General features: G+C 38.7%; 4 protein-coding genes across 7 annotated transcripts; 2 read left to right on the top strand and 2 right to left on the bottom strand.

The window, feature by feature from the left end:
* Positions 1-51: 51 nt before the first annotated feature.
* Positions 52-5075, bottom strand: mRpS9 (mitochondrial ribosomal protein S9). Of its 2 annotated transcripts, none has more exons than XM_022799405.2 (7): positions 4916-5075; positions 3919-4194; positions 3218-3480; positions 1969-2213; positions 936-1121; positions 586-762; positions 52-207 (listed from the first exon to the last, which is right to left on the bottom strand). In XM_022799405.2, the coding sequence occupies exons 1-7, from the start codon at positions 4985-4987 to the stop codon at positions 116-118; spliced, it is 1311 nt and encodes a 436-aa protein (XP_022655140.1). In that variant the 5' UTR covers positions 4988-5075; the 3' UTR covers positions 52-115. The 2 variants fall into 2 exon arrangements, with proteins under 2 accessions (XP_022655140.1, XP_022655141.1); XM_022799406.2 differs by having other exon boundaries at positions 3242-3480.
* A 1792-nt stretch (positions 5076-6867) lies between these two features.
* On the top strand, positions 6868-10582 carry crn (pre-mRNA splicing factor crn). Its single transcript, XM_022796960.2, has 5 exons — positions 6868-7114; positions 7388-7569; positions 7802-8055; positions 8518-8672; positions 9033-10582. The coding sequence occupies exons 1-5, from the start codon at positions 7073-7075 to the stop codon at positions 10401-10403; spliced, it is 2004 nt and encodes a 667-aa protein (XP_022652695.1). The 5' UTR covers positions 6868-7072; the 3' UTR covers positions 10404-10582.
* On the bottom strand, positions 10561-13938 carry LOC111246783 (putative ATP-dependent RNA helicase DHX35). 3 transcript variants are annotated; one of them, XM_022796958.2, is made up of 4 exons: positions 13789-13938; positions 13376-13569; positions 12874-13023; positions 10561-12544 (listed from the first exon to the last, which is right to left on the bottom strand). In XM_022796958.2, exons 2-4 carry the CDS (start codon positions 13472-13474, stop codon positions 10751-10753), a joined length of 2043 nt encoding a protein of 680 aa, XP_022652693.1. In that variant the 5' UTR covers positions 13475-13569; positions 13789-13938; the 3' UTR covers positions 10561-10750. The 3 variants fall into 3 exon arrangements, with proteins under 3 accessions (XP_022652693.1, XP_022652692.1, XP_022652694.1); XM_022796957.2 differs by lacking the exon at positions 13789-13938 and having other exon boundaries at positions 13376-13769; XM_022796959.2 differs by lacking the exons at positions 13376-13569; positions 13789-13938 and having other exon boundaries at positions 12882-13018.
* Positions 13939-14203: 265 nt separating this feature from the next.
* On the top strand, positions 14204-18542 carry LOC111246785 (mitochondrial import inner membrane translocase subunit TIM44). Its single transcript, XM_022796961.2, has 5 exons — positions 14204-14610; positions 15591-15735; positions 15960-16121; positions 16631-17191; positions 17322-18542. The coding sequence occupies exons 1-5, from the start codon at positions 14444-14446 to the stop codon at positions 17523-17525; spliced, it is 1239 nt and encodes a 412-aa protein (XP_022652696.1). The 5' UTR covers positions 14204-14443; the 3' UTR covers positions 17526-18542.
* Positions 18543-24607: the final 6065 nt, after the last annotated feature.

Raw genomic sequence — 24607 nt, 5'->3', positions numbered from 1 at the left:
CGCAACACGCTATAATCTATATATATATATATATATAAGAAGTACTCTCTGTTTAAAGTAATGTATCAATACGGTCTATTTTATTAAAATGAAGTAAACTCAATTGCTGTTAATATTATCGTTTGAGCCAGGTATACTTTCGGCGCGCTCCCATCTGTCCCGGTTTCTTTCTTTCACGGATACGCGGATCTTGTGTTAACAAGCCAGCTAAAATATCGTCATTAATCACAAAATTGCTCATTAAAGTATTACACTTTACTGATTCTATGGGCTATGTCGTTAAGAAAAACTCTATTCACCAATTTACATCCAGTATTTAAACCTGGTAAGCTCAGTAACTAATGTCAGTGCATTGTTGTCATAGTATAAATGTTTGCCACTTATATTTCCTCATACTTCATTGTTCATATGCTGCGAACAATTTTGACGAAGTTTGCTATAGAACTCTATTTCTGATCACTGAATATTCGTCTGAAACAGCGTAAAACCTGTATTTAACATAGTGAATATATGGCTTTAAATATCAGAATTAAAAAATATTTTATTGTTGCAAAAATCAGCTGTCAGCTAAAACGTTCTACATACCTAGTCTCATCGTTTCTGTTTCTTGTTCGCTAACGAATGAGCATAGTGCTCTAGCAATGGCGAGCCGTATCGCTCCAGCCTCGGCCATGGAGCCTTCACCTAGCCGCACCGGCTTCCGTAGTTTCTGGAGTTCTTGCTCAGTTAACTGCGCTTTTTCGCCCTCCACATATTCACTTTCTGTAATAAAAGCATAAACGAATGAAAAAAGACGGATGAATGGTATAACAAAATGGGGTCTCGATTCTGTTCCGTTGTAAACCATATGCTACCGTGGCCTAATGGAAAACATAAATGAGGCAACAGGTTTAGATGGTGTATAATATTTGTTAATGCATATTATCATAATTTACTTTTAAGGAAGATCGTAGCGTTGACGTCAACTTTGTTGAGCAAACCAGCAAACTGTAGCGGAAACATTATCTGTATACGGTCCTTTATCTCCGCGAAATATTCGTTGATCGATAAGCCATTTACCATGACGCGACCCGTTCCATTGCCATAGACAACGACCTTCGCGATAGCAGATTTCCGCATACCTGTGTCGGAAAATCAGAACGAAATAGCTTACAAAATAATATTACACAAACTCTGACCTCTAAATCTTAAAAGCAAGCTCTGCAGCTCATTGTCATATCCAAATATTGTAGAAGCGGCACCGCGTTTTTCATGGTTTTTGCAGTATTTGTTGCTTAATTTTATACCGAACTGTAATAACCGTATGCTTACCCTTTTTAGGGTACATCTGCGTTCTAATAACAATGATAACAAAATGCATTTATATAACTATAAATAAATATATAGCTTGTCATTCCACCAAGTTTGGCTTTCCTAATGGTGGCATTAACGTCGTAATGGTGATTTAGTCTTTGATAAATAGTTAGTTAAACTGGGATGCTAGACTGCGATCTAGTACGTCAGCTACTTCTAACATAAATCTCTGGAGCGCGAAGTAGTCTGGGTGGCTAATGCGCATCTTTTTGGGTACGTTACCATGATAATTATAACTAACAAGCACACTGCTACGTTGGTTCGAACCTTAGCGTTAACAAAAAATGTTACTAGAAATTACCAATCACGAAAAAAGCAATTAAGCAAAGTTAGAAGTTATTATCAGGGTTTATAGTTGCTTGTGTGGTGGCCATGCCGTCTCATAGGTCTATAGGAGAAACCCGACGTAAATTTAACAAGACCCACCATGCTTAAATTCCTAGTAGGAGCAAGACTCACGCCTTGACTTGAAAAGGGCCGTTCCGAACTTTTGTCCACAAAGAAAAAATAGCTGAGAGTGGTGGAGAAATTTAAGGAAACAACTCATTAGTGAAACCTAATTAATAGCAGCTTAGTTAGACCCCTATAAGATGTAAAACCAATGTGAAAACTCACCTCGAGCCTCCACATACGGATTACCCTGTTCGTCGTGCTTAACCGGCTCAATTACCTGCTGAGCTACACTCGAAACTTGACTTCTCCGTAAATTTGAGAGAAATTCCTGGGCTTCCAGAGAATACGGATGCTCCATAAGCCGTGTCATAGTGCGAACGAAATATTCATAGTTCTCGCCAGTTAAGGTTTCGACTAGCAATTCTTCTAATTCGGCTTTGGTAACCCACCGAGTACCTCGCGAGGACCTATATGAAAATGCAAAGATGCCTGAATTTTATAATTTTTAATGCTTTAAGCTAGTAATTGGCTTGTATACATAACCTCGCCGTTGTGTATAGGACTATGTTTTCACAAAGTACGAGTCTTACGTGTAGAACATATATGCAACCTTTATTGATTGTTTTTATTTATGCATATATAACGCTAGCCGCATGGCTGTTCTCACATGTTAACATGTATGGTAGTGCGTTGAATCGACTTGGATCCGATTGTTCAATGTCGATAGAGCTTTTCCCTGTTCATAGATCGCTTGTATGTACTTGTGGTCCAGTATTACTGATCATTTCTTCATCACAAGCTTTTCCTAACGGAAAACTAAGAAAATTATTTTTTACGTCGATGTTTTCGAAAATGTCTTTCCCAAGGACTCGTTTTAATCTCTGAACGAGTTAGGCTTGCGAATTAACACTAAAACCTCAACCTGATCAAGAACTTATCTAAGCAAATAGACCTTTGTTCTAGAGTCGAGCGCAGAGATTGCTGGACGGCAGCGAGTAGCAGCGCACACACATATATCACACAGATTGTTTACTCATTGGTGGACCCTCGGTTAAACACGTGTCATACATCTTAAATCATACAATGCAAGTCTATGCATTCAATCTGAGAGTTCATTTACGTGTATGTATAATTAAAGCTTGTGGACTCATTTAAAAAAGCCGGCCACTGCGCAACGCAGAAAATGAAATGCCCTCGAAAAACTACGGCTATCGGAGATTTTTCAAACATTTCCATTCCCTATTTGTATTGGCAGTATTTAACTGGAAACATCTAGATCTCGTGATTAGAATTGATGATGTCCACTACATTGTTGTACTATATAGCTAAAAACTCGTTCTAACCCGAAATTATAAGGTAATGTAAGAAGAATATTTAAAATAGAAAAGTGATTATCACAGTTGGGGAAGGAGGACAGGATACACTAGGTTTAATCTTAGAATGCGTCACTGATATCTTTGACTCTACTTACATCTGGCATTTTTCCGAAGCGTACCTGTAACCTAACTGAACCATTCGGACCTCGCGTTTGTTCAGTTTGTTCAATTCGGCAACGGCGTCATGTAGCAAGCAGTAAAAATTGGCTTTACCTGTATAAAATAGATAATTAAATGGTCTGCCTGAGTAATCGAACTCGGCAGCTTTTTCCCGTGGAAAAACATCCTCCGGCGGCTTCATCATGGGTCGCGCGCGGGGCTCGTACAGGCCCGATGGCAGAAGGTATGCAATCGCTTTCTGAAAGTGAACAATCGTAAACAAGAAATGGTTCATTTGAATCAACATGCACACATGAAGTTCGTCATGAAGTTCACACAATAGTCATACCAGTCTGCGTTGTTGATACGTTTGAGGGTTATTATCGTGTCTAACATCATATTAAATCATAATTTCTTGCAATTAAAATATTATTTTAAATGACATATAATGCAGAGCATTACAAACAGCTTTATTAAGATCGAGCTGTCAGCTGCAGCATGTGTGATTAAATAGAGTCAAACGAATAGACAAGCTTTCTGCAATAGAAAAATACCTATATTTATTTCACAATTCTCCAAAGCACGAACGTGTGCTAAATGTACTTAGAAATATGTAAAATAAGTTTAACGCATTACACACGTAAGCTGCAAGAAAGGATGAGTGCGATACTGGGTGTTGTTGACTAACAAAACTCACATCAATGTCTTCTTGAGTTATATTGTCGGGGTCCCATCCCATCATATTGGCGAGATGTCTCTTGCCAAGGTCAAATTCTTCTCCCTGTTTTTTAAGGAAGTCTTCGTGTTTTCTAGCGCGATCAAGGTAAACTTGCATAGCTCTACTAATTTTTTGCACTTTGGTGATTCCCCGTTTCAATGGTTGAAGGACCTCTAAATTCGGCTTGCCGTCAGAAGAGTCGACTGGCAAAGAACTAGACGGCCCCGTCTGGATTGTCCGGCTTGCCAAGCATGCCTGTTGGTAACATTTGTTATTTTGGGTTATCGAAGAACGCCGAGCAAATAACCATACATATTAGATCTGTGTTTTTAAACGCATAGTCTAGGTCATGCCTGAATGCCGATGCAGTCGATGGAAAAATGCTTTTCTATACGATTTATCGAGGCTGTGATATCGTAAAGTATAATCAATAATTCAATGTCTACTTTATGATGAGAATATATTAAGATCCAGTGAACACAATGGTCCTAATTCACTTTTTCACTCGGCCTATTGAAGCTATATACGCAACGCTGAACGGTCGGATGATCTCACACGAGAGTAGAAACTCCTCACAGGAGGAATAACGAAAACTTCACAGAATATTTCGTAATATTATTAAAAATTAACGAATTTGCTTAACGTTATCAATAAATTGCAGATGTAATTTTTTTTAGCTATACTTTCTTTCGAGGGAATAAATACAATAATAATATAAATGAATTTATGAAAAAGACAGTATAGTCTGCATGTACATGTTCTATGTTGTACTCATTCGGATATCTAAACAAGCAGGAAGTTTTAGTCTACTAAATCTGTCACATCAATTTATTACCTAACGGCAATTGTTCTACCACTGAAACGAAGAGAAAACAACGAGAGAATCAAATCATTATGTACAGCTGTTGCAATTTATATTTGTTCGTGCATAGAAATCTATGTTTCAATAAAATTTATCAACAAAAGCATTACGCACCACATTGTTGACCCAGGTGCTTACCCCACCCCGGGCCAATTTTTTCGCGGGAACAATGCGGTTTAGTAACATCTCCCGATATTTGCCACCGCCACTGACTTTAATCTATTCGGTTCCGCGCATGAACATCGCAACCAATTTCGAAACCAGTGGGAGGTCTGTTGTTTGTTTATCTTGGTGAGCTGTTTGCGCGTAACAGGCGGCACATAGGCGTTTTCTATTATGAAGAGCATTCACTACGAGGAAGATATTGCAGGCTTTTTTGGAAAACCCGCTTTCAAATATTTTTTATTTCAGAAAAATTCAGAAGTGGCCAGGAGATTTTCGCAGCGCTCATTTGGCAACACTTGCACACACTTTGATAGCAGAGCTTGCTCAGATAAAATCTTTTCCGTCTCCGTTCATGTTTTGGCGTTATTATCATCATAACTGTCATGACTTTATTCCAAGGTCTTCAACGGTACTAGCTAATATGCAATGACTGGTTTTGAAAGACATCTGTAGGCAGTATAACATAAATACACTGTAGTATGCATGTAAACAAACGATTTGCTAAACCATTTTCAAAGAATGCAGATCGAAGTTGTAACACTAAAAAAGTTTTTCGTCATTTTTTGTTCACTTCTCATATCGCATTGTGAAATAGAGCTCAATTCTAATAACCCATCAAGAGGACATTGCGATAGCCTATATTCCCAATTAAAAGAACTAATTTGGTCCAGATCGCTTTCCGCTTTAAGCTCTTTATTACAAGTAGCGTACACATAGTGTGTTGCATTGTTTTGCTGGCCGTTTCTGTTTAGAATAGGGAAGCTCGCAAACATTTCAACGTTTTGCTGCAAAGCCGCTTATTGAAGTTATATGCAACTAATACACGTACTCAATATGTCTATATTTCAAACACTGAGCCCATAAGCCTCTTTAGATGGAATTTGGTTGCACTGATCAATTAGTGGAAACTTAAATGAGCAGATCCAATGTGAACCGCTCTTAAACGTGCCCAGGGATAAAGTTGCACGACAAAGGGCAGAGTTGTACGCATTCGACGAATGTGTGGGCTTCACTATCTGAGCAATTATTAAGTAGGCAAGAGATGTTAGAGTAGAAATTTATGTTAACATGCCCCGCAGAATCGTCATGGAAGCGTCCATAAAATGCAAAAAAAAATCCGCATGTCGATAATCAATAAATTTTGCCGAAATACGAAATGCTACGTTCGAAGTAACCCCGTGAATAGATTGCATTTTACATACTTTATTACAATTATTTCGATGAATTAACGAATATTATTGTTTGTTATCATTAAATTGCAGTAAAAAGTTCATTTATGTCGATAAACGTAATACAAAACGATTGGTTAGCTGTTTTCAATATCTACATTGGCAGAGAGTCCACTGTAGAGAAATCAGGCAAACTGAGAACAAACACCTCGGTGAAGGTTTCACCGAGGTGTTTGTTTGGCTGACCGACTCTTGTGTCACACAGACTTCACAGATATCACAATATATGGAAATAGCCAATATACGGGTGAAACCAAGCAAAGAATTAAAACAATTCTAAATAAATGTGTTTATTATAATATCCTGTATATCAATACTAGTATGTGTAGCCTATTGTTGCTGCTAGCGCCGCCACAATGGTACTATTAACACACACTTTCAAAGCCTAATAGTGTATGTTTCGTTTGATTTATTAAATCATTTTTATGTAATAACTAGACTACAATGTATCACTACATGATCCCCAATAACGAGTTATTGCTATTATATATTTATTACTATGAAGCTTGCAAACGCATAAGCCTACTTTCAACTCTATTATACTGATAGCATTATGTATCTTACTTTATCCACCGGGAGTATCGTGGCGTTCGTAGCCTCCTCGAGCCCGCCAAAGTCGGCTGCTGCAACGGGCTGACCGTTCTCACACAACGAAAACAATAATACATTCAATCATGGCCATTTCGAATGCTATGAGTTACGCAGACGAACGAAGTCGCCGCCACATAAATTGGCATCTCGTAGAAGTGTCACGGCAGAATAATCAAAAATATATACATATATAAATGAAATGAGTCGTGTACTATTGTATTCTGATAAATAAAGAAACGTCTTTGAGCAGCGTTAAGCGAGGCTTGTGCATTCGATTACTGCAAGGATGGAAGCTGATAGGGCTCAGAAAATGCCCAAAGTGGCTAAGGTAGGTTATCAAGCTGTTTTTAATTCGCAATGTCTCGCCTGTTGAACAAATGAAAACATGAACCTACTTCTGACAGTAGTTATCCTAGAGGTTATAAAGCATCCGTATTTTTCTAAACAGAGGTAAATATCTAAAGTTGATCATTTTTGAATTTGTGTTTCGTTGAATCGTATGATTTGTGAATATGGGTTTCCAGTTATCAATACTCTGTTCAATTACGTTCAGTAACGAATTAGTGAGATATTGAGATATACACTTTGGTTTTTGTGCTAGGTGAAGAACAAGACTCCGGCGGAAGTCCAAATCACCGCTGAGCAGCTACTCCGTGAGGCCAAGGAGCGTGAACTGGAAATTGTACCCCCGCCTCCCAAGCAAAAGATCTCCGATCCAGAGGAACTTGCTGAATATCGGCTAAAGAAAAGAAAAGGCTTTGAGGATAATATCCGCAAGAATCGGTACTGCTGTAATAGTAATTAAATTACATATTGTTTACGTAAACGTTATCGTTATAGTACAATTAAAACCGAAATTTTCTTCTAGTCTGGAACGAAACTTCTCCAAATGCGTTTACTGTATTGTTCAAACGATTATCTCTTTCGTTTATTCATCAGATTTATTAAATGCTATATTCGTCTTTGAATAAGTTCTAGAAACTTGCAGCTAAATGCTGTTTTCTTTTGTTGACAGCGGTGTTATTTCAAATTGGCTCAAGTATGCGGCGTGGGAAGAAAGCCAGAAGGAAATTCAAAGAGCACGTTCGGTGTACGAACGTGCATTGGATGTGGATTCCCGAAACGTAACAGTGTGGTTGAAATACGCTGAAATGGAAATGAAGAATAAACAAGTTCAGCATGCAAGAAACATTTGGGACCGCGCAGTTTCGATTCTCCCTAGAGTGAATCAGTTTTGGTACAAGTACACCTTTATGGAGGAAACCTTGGGTGCGTAATAATTAGCAAATGGTTATCGCAAAGATCACGTTAGATAATTGGATCACTAGATAAGAGGCTTGTTTCCGTGATAACTTAATGGGTAACGTATTGGTGTGCTAGTCCTAGCGATACGTTGTGGTCTGGGTTCAAATCCGGGCATAGAGGCTCTTCGTTTCATGCTGAGAGTAGCCGTATCATGGAATGTCTAATGCCGATGTCGGAAGTAAAATTCGAAACATGAAAACCAGTACGAGATTTTCAACGCTTTATATATTATAAAATATAGATAGATAAAAAGGTAGAAAAACAGAAAAAGAGAAGGTTTATAAAAACTTTTTGAGATCAAATAATATTTCATACATAAGGCATCATTTGATGTCTCATGCCTTTGATGATGAATTCTATAAGTTCGGATGGTGAATTACCCCAAATATTATTATTGAGCTCATGTCGTTTCCGTCTTGCTTGTAGGCAACGTTCCGGGTTGCCGTCAGATCTTCCAACGCTGGATGGAGTGGCAACCAGATGAACAAGCCTGGCTCACTTATATCAAGTTTGAGATGCGATACAAGGAGGTAGATGAAGCACGAAAAATATATGAGCAATTCATTATCGTCCATCCTGAGGTAAGAGTTTTGTTTTTTGTTGTTCTCGATTATTAATTAAAGCGAATAAAAGGTTACATCTTTTAATTAGCATTGGATAGGTGTCCAATAGTTAGTACTACGTGAAACTGCTATACCTAATATGACTAATTAAGGACGTTTTATTGTCGCATATGGATCGTGTTTTAAAGCACGTAGTTCGTTAGTTAAAAGTGTATCAGATGCGTTTTGTTAAATAGGCCATTGCACTCCTCCTTTGTATGAATAAACAGTAAAAGACAGATTTTTCTTCTGGTTATTGCGACGTTTTTTGTACCGTATGTGAAAAAAAGTTTTTTTCCATATACGGTACTAACAGAGTAAACGACGATTTACTTGCAGGTAAAAAACTGGATAAGATATTCTCGATTTGAAGAACAAAACGGTCTGGTTGATAAAGCGCGCGATGTATTTGAGCGGGCCATAGTGTTTTTTGGAGATGAGTTCATGTCCGAAGATCTTTTTCTGGCGTTTGCACGTTTCGAGGAAAAGCAGCGTGAACATGAACGGGTTAGAGTTATCTTTCGTTATGCTCTCGACCGCCTGCCCAAGGAGAACACTGAAAATCTATACAAAGCTCACTGCACCCATGAAAAGAAATTCGGTACGAAAAACGCTATCGAAAATGTGATTTTCAGCAAAAGAAAATTAAAGTACGAGAAACAAATCGAGGAAGATCCCTTCGATTACTACACGTGGTTTGACTACATTCGTTTGATGGAAGCGAATGAGCAGTTTGACATTGAGGGAATTCGGGACGTGTATGAACGAGCTATAGCCAATATTCCTCAAAGTGGAGTTAAACGGGACTGGCGAATTTATATATACTTGTGGATTTATTATGCCGTGTTTGAGGAACTGGTAGCCGACGACATAGAGAGAACCAGAGCGGTGTACAGAGGTGCTCTGTCCTCGATTCCTCACAAAGCCTTTACGTTTTCCAAGGTTTGGATTATGGCAGCACAGTTTGAGGTGCGTCAAAAGGACATGACGGCGGCAAGGAAGATTATGGGCACGGCAATCGGAATGTGTCCACGAACGAAGTTATTTCGAAGTTATCTGGAACTAGAGATTGAGCTGCGAGAATTTGATCGTTGTCGAATACTTTATCAGAAGTTTTTAGCATTCCAGCCGGAAAATTGCACAACCTGGGTAAAGTTTGCCGAACTCGAAAGTATTTTGGGTGACACCGAACGGGCAAGGCACATATTTGAGATTGCAATTAACCAACCGCAGCTCGATATGCCCGAAGTGGTATGGAAGAGTTATATTGATTTCGAAGTGGAACAAGATAACCACGATGCGGCCAAGGAGCTATACGAGCGTCTTCTTGAAAGAACGTCACACGTGAAGGTCTGGATTAGTTACGGTCGATTTATGGGTGCCCGATTTGGCAAAGCGGCAGCTCGGGAAGTATTTGATAAAGGGGAAAAAATGCTACGCGAGCAGACAAAGGAGGAACGATGTATGCTGATTGAAGCGTGGTACGCTTTTGAACAGGAACAAGGTGATGTTGATTGGCTTGCCAAAGTCAAAAAGATGCTTCCGCAAAAGATTAAAAAGAGGAGAAAGGTCGAAATGGAAGATGGAGGCGAGGGTGTTTGGGAAGAGTACTATGACTATGTATTTGAGACTGATCAGGAAGCCAGGCCGCATCTAAAACTGTTACAAATGGCACGGGCTTGGAAAAAACAGGAAGAGAAAGCGGAGTAGTGAGTCCGAGGACAGGGAAAGGCAAACACTGTAATATAGCTGCACAAGGAAAGACTCCTACAAAAAAACCTTTGGCTACATTGAAGCTTCGTACGTATGTATATATTGTTCACTTCTATATGTGTTATATTAAAAATAAAAACAGTTGTACAATGGATATCAATAATCTTTAAAAACAATTGTATTTATTGTCGTTCCATTTTAAATGTATACAAAATATTTACAAAATTATTTAGCTGTATTATACATCTTGAATTTAAGCCTATAAGGCGATAGAGCTAGCTAGCTAGCTAGCTAGTTGTGGAAAAAATTGGAGAAACTCAGAAAGTATTCCGCTGTTCATACAATCAGTTCTCACATACAGAAGTCCCCATTCGGAAAAAGTTGGGTGCGATTTCTGTGAGCCAACTTTCGTTGACAGCCGTAATATGCTTCATGAACAATTTGTGAGTAGCTACGACGTCTCCAAAGACAACACACTTCGGGGGTCGCTGGCTGAAGAAAGCCGAGTCGGGATGCACATCCAGAGGGTGATTTCCGCACAGTGAACGATATTGACCGCTGGTAGCGTGCCAGTATGCAGCGTTAGTAAAAAATCCTGATGCGATACATTGGCACAGCTCCACCGGATTACTACAACTTGATAGAATCTCTTTACTGGAGGTTTTTATTAAGATAGCCTTAAAACGATTACGAATCTCGGACACTTTACATAGGCTCTTATAATTTAGAAACATATCGTGGCACCATTGTTTATTTTTCTGTTTCTCAACGAAACTAGTGTAAATGTTCAGAAGTGAAAGGAGGTCTCCTTCCTCGACGAAAAATTGGTATTTAGCTTTCCTCATGTTTCGTTCCTTCTGATGGGGCACAACAAATATATTATCAACTTGCATCATGGCAACGATCGTTAACATTTCCGAAGAACAACCAAATTCAATTGACTTCAATAGAATCTTTGCCTGTAATACATCACAGTTGAACTGGATGATTTTTGCCCCTAGCTCAGTCATTTTACCCTCATGGTCGATGGCCCCGTGCGCATGAAGGATTTCCATCGCATTAACTAGAATTTTGCTAGGAGGTGGCGACATATAATCGAACCTAACAATGTTATCAACGCCAAGTGATTTCAGTAACAAAACGGTCCATGTGAGATTGCTTCGCTGCATCTCAGGAATACTGAATTCTCTGAGACCTAAGTATGATTCCTGAGTATAGAGCCTATACGATTTGCCTGGAGCTATTCGTCCTGCCCTACCAGTTCGCTGTAAAGCTGAACTTTTTGATGTTGGTGCCACAAGAAGCGTGTCTATACCCGCTATCGGATTGTAACACTTAATTTTGACAAAACCGCAGTCAATCACATAAACGATACCATTAATCGTAACCGAAGTTTCGGCGATATTTGTCGCCACAATAACTTTCCTCACGTGGGGCGACGCCGGCTCAAATACTTTCATCTGGTCTTTAGCTGGTAGAGCCCCATACAAAGGAAGAACGAAGAGCTTATTATGTCTTTGACTCAACGCGTACTCTTTTATCAGCGAACAGCATTCATCGACCTCCTTTTCTCCAGTTAGAAATACTAGTACATGACCGGCAGGTTGAGTTTCGTGTATCTTTTGGACAGTTTCAGCAGACGCTTTCACGTAATCGGCTACGGGATCCGTCACGTAATGGACAGTAACAGGATGTGTACGGCCCTGGACGTTCAGAATCTCGGCTTTGATATATTGTGTAGTGAAATATTTCTTAAATTTGTCAGCATCGAGAGTGGCTGACGAGACGATTAATTTGAGGTCTCGTCGTCGTCTGAGGATCTTCTTTAGCAGCCCAAGGCAGATGTCCATTAATAGAGACATTTCATGAGCTTCGTCCAGCATCAATACAGAATATTTGGTTAGCAGTGGATCACCTTGAATTTCATTTATGAGAATTCCTTCAGTTAAGTACTTGATCTTCGTTTGCTTCGAGATGCAGTTATCGAAACGCACCGTGTACCCAGCAACTTGACCTAGGAGTTGACCCATTTCTTCGGCCACACGTTTAGCGAGGTTGACACAAGCCATTCGACGGGGCTGAGATACCGCAATTAAACCAGTAGACGACCAACCTGCCTCATGCAGATACTGTGGAACCTGTATCCAGCTCAAACGAATTGAGTTTCATACTTAATAATAGTAAGTTTATTATTAGAAAGCCTAGGAGTTTAAAGTGTGGCAAGAGCATATGTGTCATTGCGGGACGCAAACCAGTTGCGTTAAGCTTCTTAGTTGGATATTTAGCCATCCAAATATGTATATGAAAAATGCAATACAACAGAAAAACAAACAATAATCTATATGTTAATGTTCACTTTGACTTTCGATGATACCTTTTAAATAACTAAAAGCGTAATCCATACAGTAACTTCGTGATCAAAATGTTACTCTTCGTTTCAAAATTAAATGATAGGTAAATCTTCTACCTGCGTACTTTTCCCACTACCGGTCTCCCCAGTGAGAACTAGAACCTGGCAATTCTCGATCAGGTAGAGTATTTCCCGTCGACATTGGAACACGGGCAGGCGTTCACGTTGAGTTTTCAATGGGTAAACAGATAAAGCATTAAACACAACCTACAATAGATGAGAACAGATAACGTTTCATATATATTTTAGAAAACATGGTAGTTATTTACTAACGCGTTTTCTGTCAGCTATGAATCGCTCAATAAAATGTACTACCTCACTTCAGTACATGTAAAATCAAGGTACTTTATTTTATTTGCAGTTATGAAACAGGTTCCCTTTGAAGTACGCCTATATCGATATTTTAAACGCTTTACTACTATTACTATTACACTTTTGATCCACCGGATAACGTCCCCAAATCGTTATGGGTATATTTTTTAAAATCCTGTTAAAGTCGCAAAGAATAGAATTAAAGTTTTACAATACTTTGCTCATTTATTTTTCGTTTTTTATTTACCTTCGGTGCTTCCGCCGCAGACTGCTGCTCATTAATATCGACATCGTCATCATCATCCAGCCGAGGTTTCTTGAAACGGTTTACTGACCTAGCGTGCATTTTCAACACGATAGAACGTCTTCCAATCGTTTTTACTTAGTCCTTACTTGTTATTAAAATTCCATACTGCAGCATGTCAGTGGTGCCCTATAGATCTGCAATAATTATACGAAACTTTGAAATTTTTCACTTTCCTTACGCGAAATAAAATGATCGTCCCCTTGAATGCTAGATGAAACACTTCATAATATCGAAACTGGCGCGTTCTAAACATTGGAAGCAGCTGATTTGGTTTATTCGGCGGCTAATTTGAACAGTTAGAAGGGTGATCCGCATTGGAGCAGACCATCTTTCCTTGCGTGCGATTTTCTTACGGATATACGTAGGTTGATGGACAAGCGACATCATACTTGGAGTTCCTTAAAATAGAAAGCACCTTACAACGCACTATCCTAAGTGATATCGATTATATTAAGGTTATATTCTATACGATTAACGCTGAATTCCGTTTCTTGAGCTTTCTAATTTGGTTTCTACAGCCACTCGATTTTAGCTCTTTACTAAATATGCCGAAACAAACACGGCTGTATTTTAGTTTGAGTGCTTGAAATGGACTTAAACAAGTTTCTATAATACTGCAATACACTTCTAAGAACGGTGACTCAGGTCGCCTGTGCGCCGTGCGTTATCGTTGGATTCTGTCCGATATATTAGACACAGTCATAATATAGCGGTGATGTCGGAGATTTTCTTAAAGCAAAATAGATACTTGGCTACCCACGATGCGCGTGCTCTGAGAGTATGATGATATTGGGTGGTCGTTCGTTTTGTGTGCTGTGTATACTTTAATACAAAAGTTTCGTGAAATCTGCTTGCAGACAGCTTTTACGTTTTTATCGTGGAGTCATTTTTGCAGCGATCCCATTAATAAGAACTTTTCTATACGTTTTCTATTGTTGAGCACTCCCGTGTTTTTCGCCGGCAATCGAAGTTCCGTGTGTGCACTTTGGTCGCTTGGAGATTATCAAAATGTTTCGGGCGGCCTCATTAATGTTGCGGCGTAGCAATGCCGGCGCCGTCTGCCACACGCATAATACGAAATTACGGTTACCTCTGCTAATGGTATCTCTGAGAAGTATGTCAAGGGGGGGCTTCTTTAAATCATTTTACGAAAATTTGAAGCAGGACCTTGAAAGGTTGGTGTATTAAAGTTAAGAAGATCTACCGTAGAACCTACACGTGTAAAAACTTTGTAATCGATACCAAATCTTTAGTAGTAGAATTCGAAATTGTTTAAACATTTGACAAACGATTTAAATCACACTTTTTGTTGTAGCCTAGAGCCCACTACACTTGGGTCATTCTGCTCTCTAACATAATTTTCCATTTAAATTTCCATGGTCTAATATATGCGCGCGGAATTGTTACTGGTAAAAATCACTATGTGTTTAATTTTGCTATTGTATTACGTTCCTTATAGGAGATAAGTGAGGATTGTCACCCTGAATTTAAATCGAACAATAAACTTTATAGGATCATTATTAAAAAAGTTGTCTTAATCTCTTAGATACGTTTTTTAGAAGAATTAAGTAGGCTCGAAGAGACTAATTTGTATAAAAAATGGGCACCGGTCTATAACATGTTAGGTCTACACATTGGCAGCGTAATGGACACATTGTAGAATATTGGCTATTGTAGTTTAAGTATAATGTTATGAAAATGACAGATTCGGAGCTTTTTTCATAGCGTCAAAATGGGTCACCAAACGTTTCACAGCTTGTTTATATAATATTTTTTCTAGAATAGGTTGTGTTCTTATTGCCGGCGTTTGTCTTCAATGATACTTCAACATCAAATGTGGTGCCAGATAGTCCTGTGGGCTTTCGAACCTATTTGTTTCCGAAAAATTTAATAAAAAAAAAAAACTTGCCTTAGAACAGAACGAACTCACGCATCAAAATCTCATTTATTTGCAAAATGGCGTGCTCTGCAAATGTAGATTTATCGTCCAAATACTGATTGGTATGGTTTGTACACCAATAGCCGACGTTGAATCTCAAATTTAAATTGCCATTTTCAATAGATCATCCTATATATCGATAAGTTTACAGTTTATTCAGTATACTGAAAGACAACTTGTTATCATTGAAATATGAATTTCTTTTAACCATTTTAGGAATAAGGAAATAAAAGAAAATTTGAGAAAGTTTAAGGAAGAGGCAGCTAAACTCGAGCAAAGTGAGGCTTTACAGAAAGCTCGGAAGAAATTTAAGGCCATTGAGCAGGAGTCCTCTAGCAAAGTTTCAGAACACTTTGAGAAGGTAATGCATGCGTGAACTTGTGGGTTAGGGTTGTATGAAATATAATAACGTATGTAACTGTAATAATATGTAAGAAATATATAACTATTTTAAAAGTTAAATCCGTCATCGACCGCTCGTTGATTTATACGTCACATTTGTAAAGCAGTAATGGCAAACAAGGATAATAATACGATTGACTGCAATGCTATATCATTCTAAGAATGTGTCTTTGATTTGCACAGATAAAGGAACAGGTTGGTGAAACGATCGAAAAAACCAAGATCGGAGAAGAGGTAACAAAACACGCTGAGGCCGCGAAGAGGACGATCGAAAATATTGCCCAGAAAGGCGACGAAATTTTATCAAAAAGCGATACCCTTAAAGCAGTCTCCGCAAGTATGGAGGTAAGCCAACAGCACTATCATCCACTGCGATCGCATTTATCTTAATAATAATAATAATAACGAAAGGAAGAACATAAATATTCTGTTTGTCCTAACAAGTCAGCTTTGTTATTATGTACTATACGTTAACTTATCTAACGTATCGTAAGTTACTCCGTACTTCCACTTACGAAAATTATCTCGTAATATTGTTTCCATGATCACAAACTCTATTTTGGAATCTACAATCATAAAAGTACGCCACGAGGCGATAAGAGTGAGAATACTTGATCTTAGTTTGTTACGAGGGCGCCTGCTTGTATCTCATATGGCTGTAACTCTCTCTCTCATAAACCTGTAACCCAAGTGTATTTGAATATATATGTAGTCAATTTTGTTTAAACTTCATCGTTTTTATTGCACCCTCTGGTGAATACACGGAATACATATAGAAAATTAAAAGCATTTGGAAGCTATAGAATACAAATAATATGACGTAAATCTGATCTTAAATATTCATCTTATGGCAGGGTGAGCGTATTTACCGAGCTCCGCAGGTTCTTCTGAAACGATCCGCATTATCAGCGCAACACAAGGATATAACGGTAAAAGCCAATCAAGACGCTCAAGGAGTGGAGCTTCACCGAGACTCCAAATGGGCACAAGGTTGGGAAAACTTTAAGAACTCTAATCCATATGTAAATAAATTTATGGCAATGCGCACCCAATTGGAAGAATCAGAAAACCCTCTAGTACGGGCTTCGCGAGCAATTACATATAAGCTGCAAGACCTGTTTGGAGGAATGTTCGAATCGACGGAGCTAAGCAAAGTCTATACTGAAATTCTTAAGATGGATCCCAATTTTGACAAAGTTCAATTTGTGCGCACCCTTGAGAGACAGATTATTCCTACAATTCTGGAAGCTATGATTCGACCAGAGTTGGAAATTTTAAGGGACTGGATGTATGAAGCACCTTATAATGTTCTTTCGACACCAATTATCCAAGGATTGAAAGACGGCCTACGTTTTGATTCGAAAGTGCTAGACATCGCTAACGTAGAAATTGTTATGGGCAAAATGATGGAACAGGTAAGCCGAGTTTAATAATATGTTTACGGGAAATTGTATAGATGTCAATATTAAATGACTGGTCGTGTCAATAACAACCCGAACCGTTTAACCTTTAATCCGACCTTGATTTGTGTGTTCTTTATGCCAGGGTCCGGTATTGATTGTATCATTCGTATCTCAGCAAACACAGTGCGTACGGAACAAGACCGGAAATGTCGTCGAGGGTGATCCCGAAAAAGTCATGCGATTTTATCACGTATGGTGCTTCTGCAGAGATCCCGAAGAGTTGAATCCCATTGCCGCCTGGAGAATTATCGACTTCTCGATGAATGCCAGTGAGCAGCTTATATAAGTAGTTCATAGCATAAGTTATCAATCTACTGGGCATGGCTGCAGGCCAGATTGCAACGTCGACCTGTCTAGCTTATGGCCAAAAACAAGACGCGGGAATAAGAGATGAAGATTTCCTTCATTGCTAATGTAATCTTGATTTCCGTGAGCATGCTAGGAAATTCAATTCAAATCAATTTTATACTACACAAGTCCAATTTATATTTGCGGTTAAATTGGATTAACCAGTTACTCATGAGTGCTTTCCTACGAAAAACATTTAATGAGAATAACTATAAAATCTACTAGAATTAGAAAGAGTGAGCAAGGCTATCAAAAGATAGCGATGTAATTCAATAAAAGGATAAGGAACGTGAGAAGGTTTTAGAACACTGTACACATATTATAGATAAGCTTCAGTTAGGACGAATCCTACGGGATTCGTAGTATGGAGAGAATATTAGCGTTGCGGAGTAGGAACTAGCTATGTGGTCAACAACTAGCGGGAACAAATTTTTTTTATCTACAGAATATTCGACTCGACAATGCTGTTATTTATTAACTATGTAATAGGCAAAACAAGACATTAACATAGACACACTTTTTTTTTCGCTCTGTTATAACGAAAAATCACATACTTCTAAAATAAGTTATGAAAATAATAATAAGTTATGAAAATAATAATATTAAGTTATGAAAAATACACTTCATGTAACATAGACTACTGCAATATTTGTCTTTTGGAAAACCGAGTTGCATGGGAGATTGGTTTCATATAGTGATCAAGCCATTATTCTCCGTTTAGCGACGGTTGAGCGGTAAGACATAGGAAAAAAGGGATGTGGGCTTACAGTCGTAAAGATGCACCTGCAAAGGCGCAGGGAGTCGATTTCCAGGTATTATTTAATCTTTCCTCATTGTATCCATGTTGACGATGTGCACAAATGAGCGACTTCGCATGCCTGTATATATATATATATATATATATATTTATCATAGTTGTGTATAGTAAATAAATTAGTTGATGATCAATCAGTTATTCTGCAGAGGTGTTTTAATTTATATAGATTTATTCAGAAATTAGAGCAATATGCGGGCGTTGTATTACGCTCATTATTAAAGTATGCGTGGATGTACAAAAAAAGTGCGAATTTTGTTCGATATAAGTTTATTCCCCAAACGATGGATTGGATGACTATCCGGTTTTAGTAATGTATAGTTGGTTAGATGATGGATACAAATGGGAATTGATAGGGGCATGATAATTGTCAACTGCGCATGGCACAACGCAAGAGTGCTTGCTGTCCTATATAGCCCCAGTTTTAGTTGACAAGCCTGATATATAAGTTGACGGCTTGTGTGCGACAACGTCATAAACTTAAGGCAGCGCTACCAAAATAGCTGGCACGCTAATCCTAGCAAATTGGTGGTTTAATAAATATTGCAAACTTGTATTTTAATACGCGTCCTTATTGAGATCACTGTCGTTTGATATATGCACAATGACTCTCTGTACCAAAGGTAAGTCACGAGGTTTACCGTAAGTTATGCGTTAAAATAGGATTATATATTAGAGCCAATTTATGTATTATGCTACTCTTAATTATTTATCGGTTAACATAACGGCTGAGTCTATTACTGATAAGATACGAGAATTGGTGAAATATAGTTTCACCTTGATGGTCCTCTTCCCGTCATTTATAGACAGACTAGTTTCCTTATCGTAGTCATACAGCTGGGGTCGTGTTCTATTGCCCTCGCTTCCTACTTGTCACACCTGTATACAAAAAGACCTTTAAGCATGACATTGATCTTCACGCTTTAACGGATAACAGTCCCACGAGACTCGATATATATCTCAGAAAAAGGGCCTGATCTATATAATGCATTAGCCCTTAAAAGAATTACATTAATTCTTATCAGCCTGCGGCCTACTAACTAAATGAACGCATCGTTTTTAAAACGCTTCCTGTTGGTCACATGTTTTGAGACTCCCCTTCAGGGGACCGTTAGGCGATTAGCAACACGGTTGCGCCAAAAAGAAATTCAACTTAACGTAAATATCATTATAAGTGAGATACGTATTTCCCTGCTAACTTTAGAACCGCGTTATGGCTTAGGTTTAAACCCGGGCATAGACACACCCGGTTTCGCCTTGGGACCCAGCCGTCTGATGGAATGCTTAGGGACGATACGAGACGTAACACTCGAAATGTTGGGCGAAAACAAAGAATTGGGCGACTTAGTCACAAGAATAATTTTTGTTTTGATTTCTGTAAAGCATTTAATAAGAGTTGACCACTTATTAACATTTTATAACCGTAGTGCTAATGATACATTTATAGCCAAAATGTGTAACTAGATGTCTGTCAGTTTAAGGTTAGGGCAAACGGAAGGCTAAGCTTAATAAGTAGTTGCCCTTCAGAGGTTCTCCAATGATTGTCTGTCTGTTCCCTTCTACTCCACGTATCGATAGTCAATACTAAAAATGTTCTTCTGTTGAGTATCTCTCACAAACTATGTTCTAATTATTTGAAACTGTATCCACCTAAAACACTCGTAGCAAAGATGAACCTCTACAATCTTCAACCGTATCGGTTCGCGAGTACCGCAACATGTAAATCTCAGTACCAAACTTTTCGCTTCCATATTTTCACCTAAATCAATTCCTGGATCTTACACTTCTTGGATTTGGTACCGCCATTAAACACTGCTTCAGCCGGCTGGCTTCTAACAAATGCCAAAATGTGCCCACGACCGGTCTCACACTTCGAACGAAGTTACCGCACAACTGGAACACCCGACGTTACCCTCTCGGTAGTATAGTATAGGGACCGAAGTGTAGGGGTTACTCAGCAGTCTTCCCGGTTTTAATGAATGCTTTACTAAAACCCACTACACATCCGTATAGGGGTCCAGCATCGCCTCTGATATTATTTATGGGTTTCGAGCGCGGTAGGGGGCGGGGAGAGGGGAAATACGAGTTGTCGGTCCCGTTCACACCACATGTCCAATTACGTCTTCGATCGTCGTCCGTGGTGACCTACCTCGTGTTTCGGCCTTGAACCTTTGCCATTTCATATGTTTCTCAGCTTTTTAAATAAATACATCACCATTGGATAATCACGAAGACCGATCACGTTTTTTCTAAAACCTTAACGACAGCGTTATTCAGGATCTATAGATCCTAGACTTTTATTCGCGCATTACTAAAGTTCTAAGAATGGTAGACTTGATATCTTGAGTTGTTTTGTTTTGTTGCCAAAAAGGTTGACTTCTATGTGACATGTAGTAGTTGACCAATCCTAGTTCATCAATATTCTTTGAATTCACGAAGATATATACATAATGCTTCGAGAAATGGCGGGCTTATCTAACGAGGCAGGCTAAAGCACTTGATCTGGTCGAGAGCTACTACCTTATTACCACTACATTAGTGCTAACCTTCACAGGTATGATGAGCTGATGGTAGTGGAAACGCACTAACGGAAACAATCGTCATGTTTGCAATACATATATATCGTTTGCGAGACATAGAAATATCATGAACCAAATTAACTTGACACGATTTAGCCGAGATTAATAAATCAATCCGCTAGCTTTTTGAAAGCTTCAGCAGTGTTAATAGATGTCCATTTAATTTTCTTCACATTTACAGAAACAGTGTCAAAACAAACATGAAATGTAATAGAAATGAGTTTGCTTTCAAACAGCGGGCTCCTTGAAGCCCCGTTGTTTCGGTGCGGAAAATGCGTCTTTCAGAAGTATCCGAAAGAGCCCTGTTCGATGTACCCGCTTTCGCAACTCCATAATAGCATGCACTAATTTTTGTTCGTATCGTAGCATTAGATCAATTTAGTTTATTTAATACTAACAATAAAATTTATAATACTGTTGCTACTTCACTTACTTTCATTATCATTTTCTTTTCTAGTAATTGGAGGTGTGGTAATTGATTAGCTCCGTGATCAGTGATTTCTGCTCCTGATATGACTTTGCTTGGTTTATATAATCTAAGCTTTTAACTATTGTTACCTTTAGCTTCTATATTTTTTTTTCGTTTTTGTTAGCAGTATCTTTTTCTATTAAGAAATGTACTTCGTAGAGGAGCTGCAGTTGATTTCGGAGTTTATTTTTAGCTGGACTTCCGGCGTCCATATGATATAAACCAAAGAAAAAAAAAAAGATTCTTTATTTATTCGATCTGTTTTTATTGCGACATATTTTTCTTATTAACTTTATATGTAGCATTTGCATTGGACTTGTTGTTTAACGAAATTTGTTTTACTAGATGAGAAAAGTTCTCTATCATTGGTTTCTTTTTTGGTGTTAACTTTAAGTTTTGGCATTAACGTACGTCTTGACACTAGTCGCTTGCCTATAATAGCTGTAGCAGTTCTCATTAGCATCGAGTACGTGGATACTGTTGCTTTTTCGTGTTTGTCTGTTTAGCCCTTCGGCATTATTTCAAGCGGCTGACCCGCAGAACGAAATGCCCTGTGCCGCTGCCCGGCGGCGAACTTAGAGCACTACATATTTCTCAATTTAAAAGGCATGCAATTAAACCACTGCACTATAATGAGGACGCACAGGGTATTACCGTAACGCTTTTTCTCCTACAACAGAAATAGTATACGTAGCGTAAACGATAACGCGTTGGTTTTCAGCGATGGCAATAGCTGCACAACGCGCGTCGGAAATTTTCAAGCTATGAGCGAATGTACATGTGGATGCATTCAAGCCTTCGAAATCGCTTTGTGCACCTTGTAAACCTGAGAACAAGCTCTTCCGGGCATAAGGTTACCAGTGCAGAGTTTTCCCATCAGGCCAAGGCTAACATGCAAAAGTAGCGATCAAGATCTATTTTGAGATTATCCGGCTGATCTCGACGGCAGTAAGAAAAGCCTAACCGTGTATTCGATGTCATTGTTAGCTAACACAATTTTTTGAAACCTTATTATTACTATTGTGCAAACCACATCGACAAAAAAACACGCTGATTTAATCGGCCGCTTGTCCATCGGATTCCTGACACGCGCATCCCGAAAAGGTAATATCGAATAGTGTCAAACTGAAGTAAGTATATATATATAAGAATACTATTTTGATATAACCCTACTTGACCTGTTGGCAAAATATATTTCTAAAATCTTCAAAGATTAGGAAATTTAGGCAATGCGTTCGATTGTACATGTTGTATAAGAGTTATTGTTTAGGTTTAGGTTTAGTTTTAAAGTAGACAATTTCTTACATAGTTCAGCTAGACATGTTAAAACGTTGAAGTAATACAGTAAACAGAAAGGATGACCATGCGAATCTTAACATATACCCTGTAGCAACTGCACAGCCCGAATGGCCGAAACATACATTTGGTAGAAAAACAGGCGAGATATAGAATTGAACCAAAAACAACTTCGGAGGCACGGAGGGTACACCCTTCTGGAACGTTACAACTCTGTGCCTAGCTCTTTACGGAAGTTGCTTTTGGAAAATTATTAGTTTCGAAACTGAGTTCAACGGAACTCAGTACGTACATAGCTTTACGGCATGGCCTGCTGAAAATCTTCTTGAATAATCATGAAGCTTACATAAACAGGCCTTGTAGGATAAACTCATTTTAAGCACGTATTTGAGATGAGCGGATTTTCTTACCTATAGATTTTATATGGTATATAAATGGTGTATATAGTACCGAATATTAATATACTCAGATAATTACTAATACTTTGCTCGTGTCACCGACTGGCATGGTACGCGACAGAGAATGCCACAAGGCTCACACGTTACCAGATTTGCTTTGTGCCACGTTTACTTCTAGCAATAAATCGGCCGACTGATATTATTTTAACGTAGTTCCCGACGGAAAACTTGAAACATTAACTTTTACAAGTTATCGTAATGCTACTTTAGTTATGTTATGTAAATAGGTGCGTTTTATAGAGAACTGCAGGTGCGGTTTAGAAAGTTCGCTTGTAAATGATCGCTTATAAAAATATCGAAATGTGTCTTTATGCGTCACTCGTTGACTATACAAAATGTTAGGTTTTTTTTTTTTTTTTTTTTATAAATATTAAATATTGTTTGCAGATATCATGTAATGGTTTACAATATTTGTGATTAGTTATAAAGTAAATCAGCTTCTGATGGACAGAAGTCTTTCGGCAATTTCTTTTTTTCCTATTTAGGGCGGGTTCCTCTAGGCAACCACTAGACTCTAGGCATACCAAATGAAACGCGAGATTTTATTATCAAGTCCGTAGCACATAAATAGCCGCTTAATACAAAACGCCATACGAAACATGAGCTGAACAACAGTGTATGATGGAATCCTGCGATCGAGCCTCTTCAGTACAGTCCCAAAGAGGTCGACTTTCTAACTGCTCAACTGTGGAGCTGGCAACGGAAGTACCGGGATTGTTGGATTGATTCCAGACTATTTGGTGATTCTCCCAGCCCAGCCTACGTTTGTGCCCAGCTGTAGTGCGTCTGTTGTGCCCCAGGACAATAGTGAACCAGCGCAACCTGTCGTTTCGTTCGAATTTTAATGGAAACTGTTCTCATCTTTAGCAATTTTAGATGCATTGGCAACGCATGCAGGCTTAAACGACGGTTGAAGAATTATATTAAGACACGTATGAATGCTGCACAGAGATGAGGGAAAGATAAGGCTTGAATTCACCGAACACTGACAAGAAGCTACTAGTCATAGGCCGCCATATGAGACCACCTTTCAGTCCATCTGAGTCTGAAAGGACCCTGTTTAGACTAAATGAGGATCGATGGACCTCGTCGGTGGGCCTGTTCAAGCGAAGAAGTTCAGGCCAGATCAGCGAAGCGCGTGCTCAGCGAATCGGCAAATGATTCGCATCGACCCAAATTACTGTGAAATATAATCTACTGCACTTATATAAACGATGACATAAATGATGCTATTTTATTTTTAGCTTGAGCGTTAATTTGATTTATTCGGTAATTTAAAATTTTTTTTGGGCATTGTTACCATGAGAGAGGTCTTGGTCAGCCGATTGTTTCTGCATCTCACATGCGATCAGCAACACTCGCCGCTTCCCTAGCTACTTAGTCCAGAGCAGTTGCTCATTTTTC

The sequence above is a fragment of the Varroa destructor genome, unplaced genomic scaffold, assembly GCF_002443255.2.
Source record: "Varroa destructor unplaced genomic scaffold, Vdes_3.0 BEIS01000003.1, whole genome shotgun sequence".
Taxonomy (NCBI): domain Eukaryota; kingdom Metazoa; phylum Arthropoda; class Arachnida; order Mesostigmata; family Varroidae; genus Varroa; species Varroa destructor.
This window is presented reverse-complemented; position numbering and strand designations above follow the sequence as displayed.

Bases quoted from the DNA above. Each gene is read 5' to 3' on its own strand.
- mRpS9 (XM_022799405.2), bottom strand. From the start codon at position 4,987: ATGTTACTAAACCGCATTGTTCCCGCGAAAAAATTGGCCCGGGGTGGG. The intron at 3,481-3,918 runs GTGAGTTTTGTT...GTTCACTTTCAG, and splicing joins TAACTCAAGAAGACATTGAT to AAAGCGATTGCATACCTTCT. The intron at 1,122-1,968 runs GTGAGTTTTCAC...TTTCCGACACAG, and splicing joins TCCGTATGTGGAGGCTCGAG to GTATGCGGAAATCTGCTATC.
- crn (XM_022796960.2), top strand. From the start codon at position 7,073: ATGGAAGCTGATAGGGCTCAGAAAATGCCCAAAGTGGCTAAG. The intron at 8,056-8,517 runs GTGCGTAATAAT...TCTTGCTTGTAG, and splicing joins CTTTATGGAGGAAACCTTGG to GCAACGTTCCGGGTTGCCGT. The intron at 8,673-9,032 runs GTAAGAGTTTTG...ATTTACTTGCAG, and splicing joins TCATTATCGTCCATCCTGAG to GTAAAAAACTGGATAAGATA.
- LOC111246783 (XM_022796958.2), bottom strand. From the start codon at position 13,474: ATGCACGCTAGGTCAGTAAACCGTTTCAAGAAACCTCGGCTGGATGAT. The intron at 13,024-13,375 runs GTAAATAAAAAA...CATCTATTGTAG, and splicing joins CTGCGGCGGAAGCACCGAAG to GTTGTGTTTAATGCTTTATC. The intron at 12,545-12,873 runs GTAGAAGATTTA...AGCTGGATACAG, and splicing joins GTAGTGGGAAAAGTACGCAG to GTTCCACAGTATCTGCATGA.
- LOC111246785 (XM_022796961.2), top strand. From the start codon at position 14,444: ATGTTTCGGGCGGCCTCATTAATGTTGCGGCGTAGCAATGCCGGCGCC. The intron at 15,736-15,959 runs GTAATGCATGCG...TGATTTGCACAG, and splicing joins TTTCAGAACACTTTGAGAAG to ATAAAGGAACAGGTTGGTGA. The intron at 16,122-16,630 runs GTAAGCCAACAG...ATCTTATGGCAG, and splicing joins CAGTCTCCGCAAGTATGGAG to GGTGAGCGTATTTACCGAGC.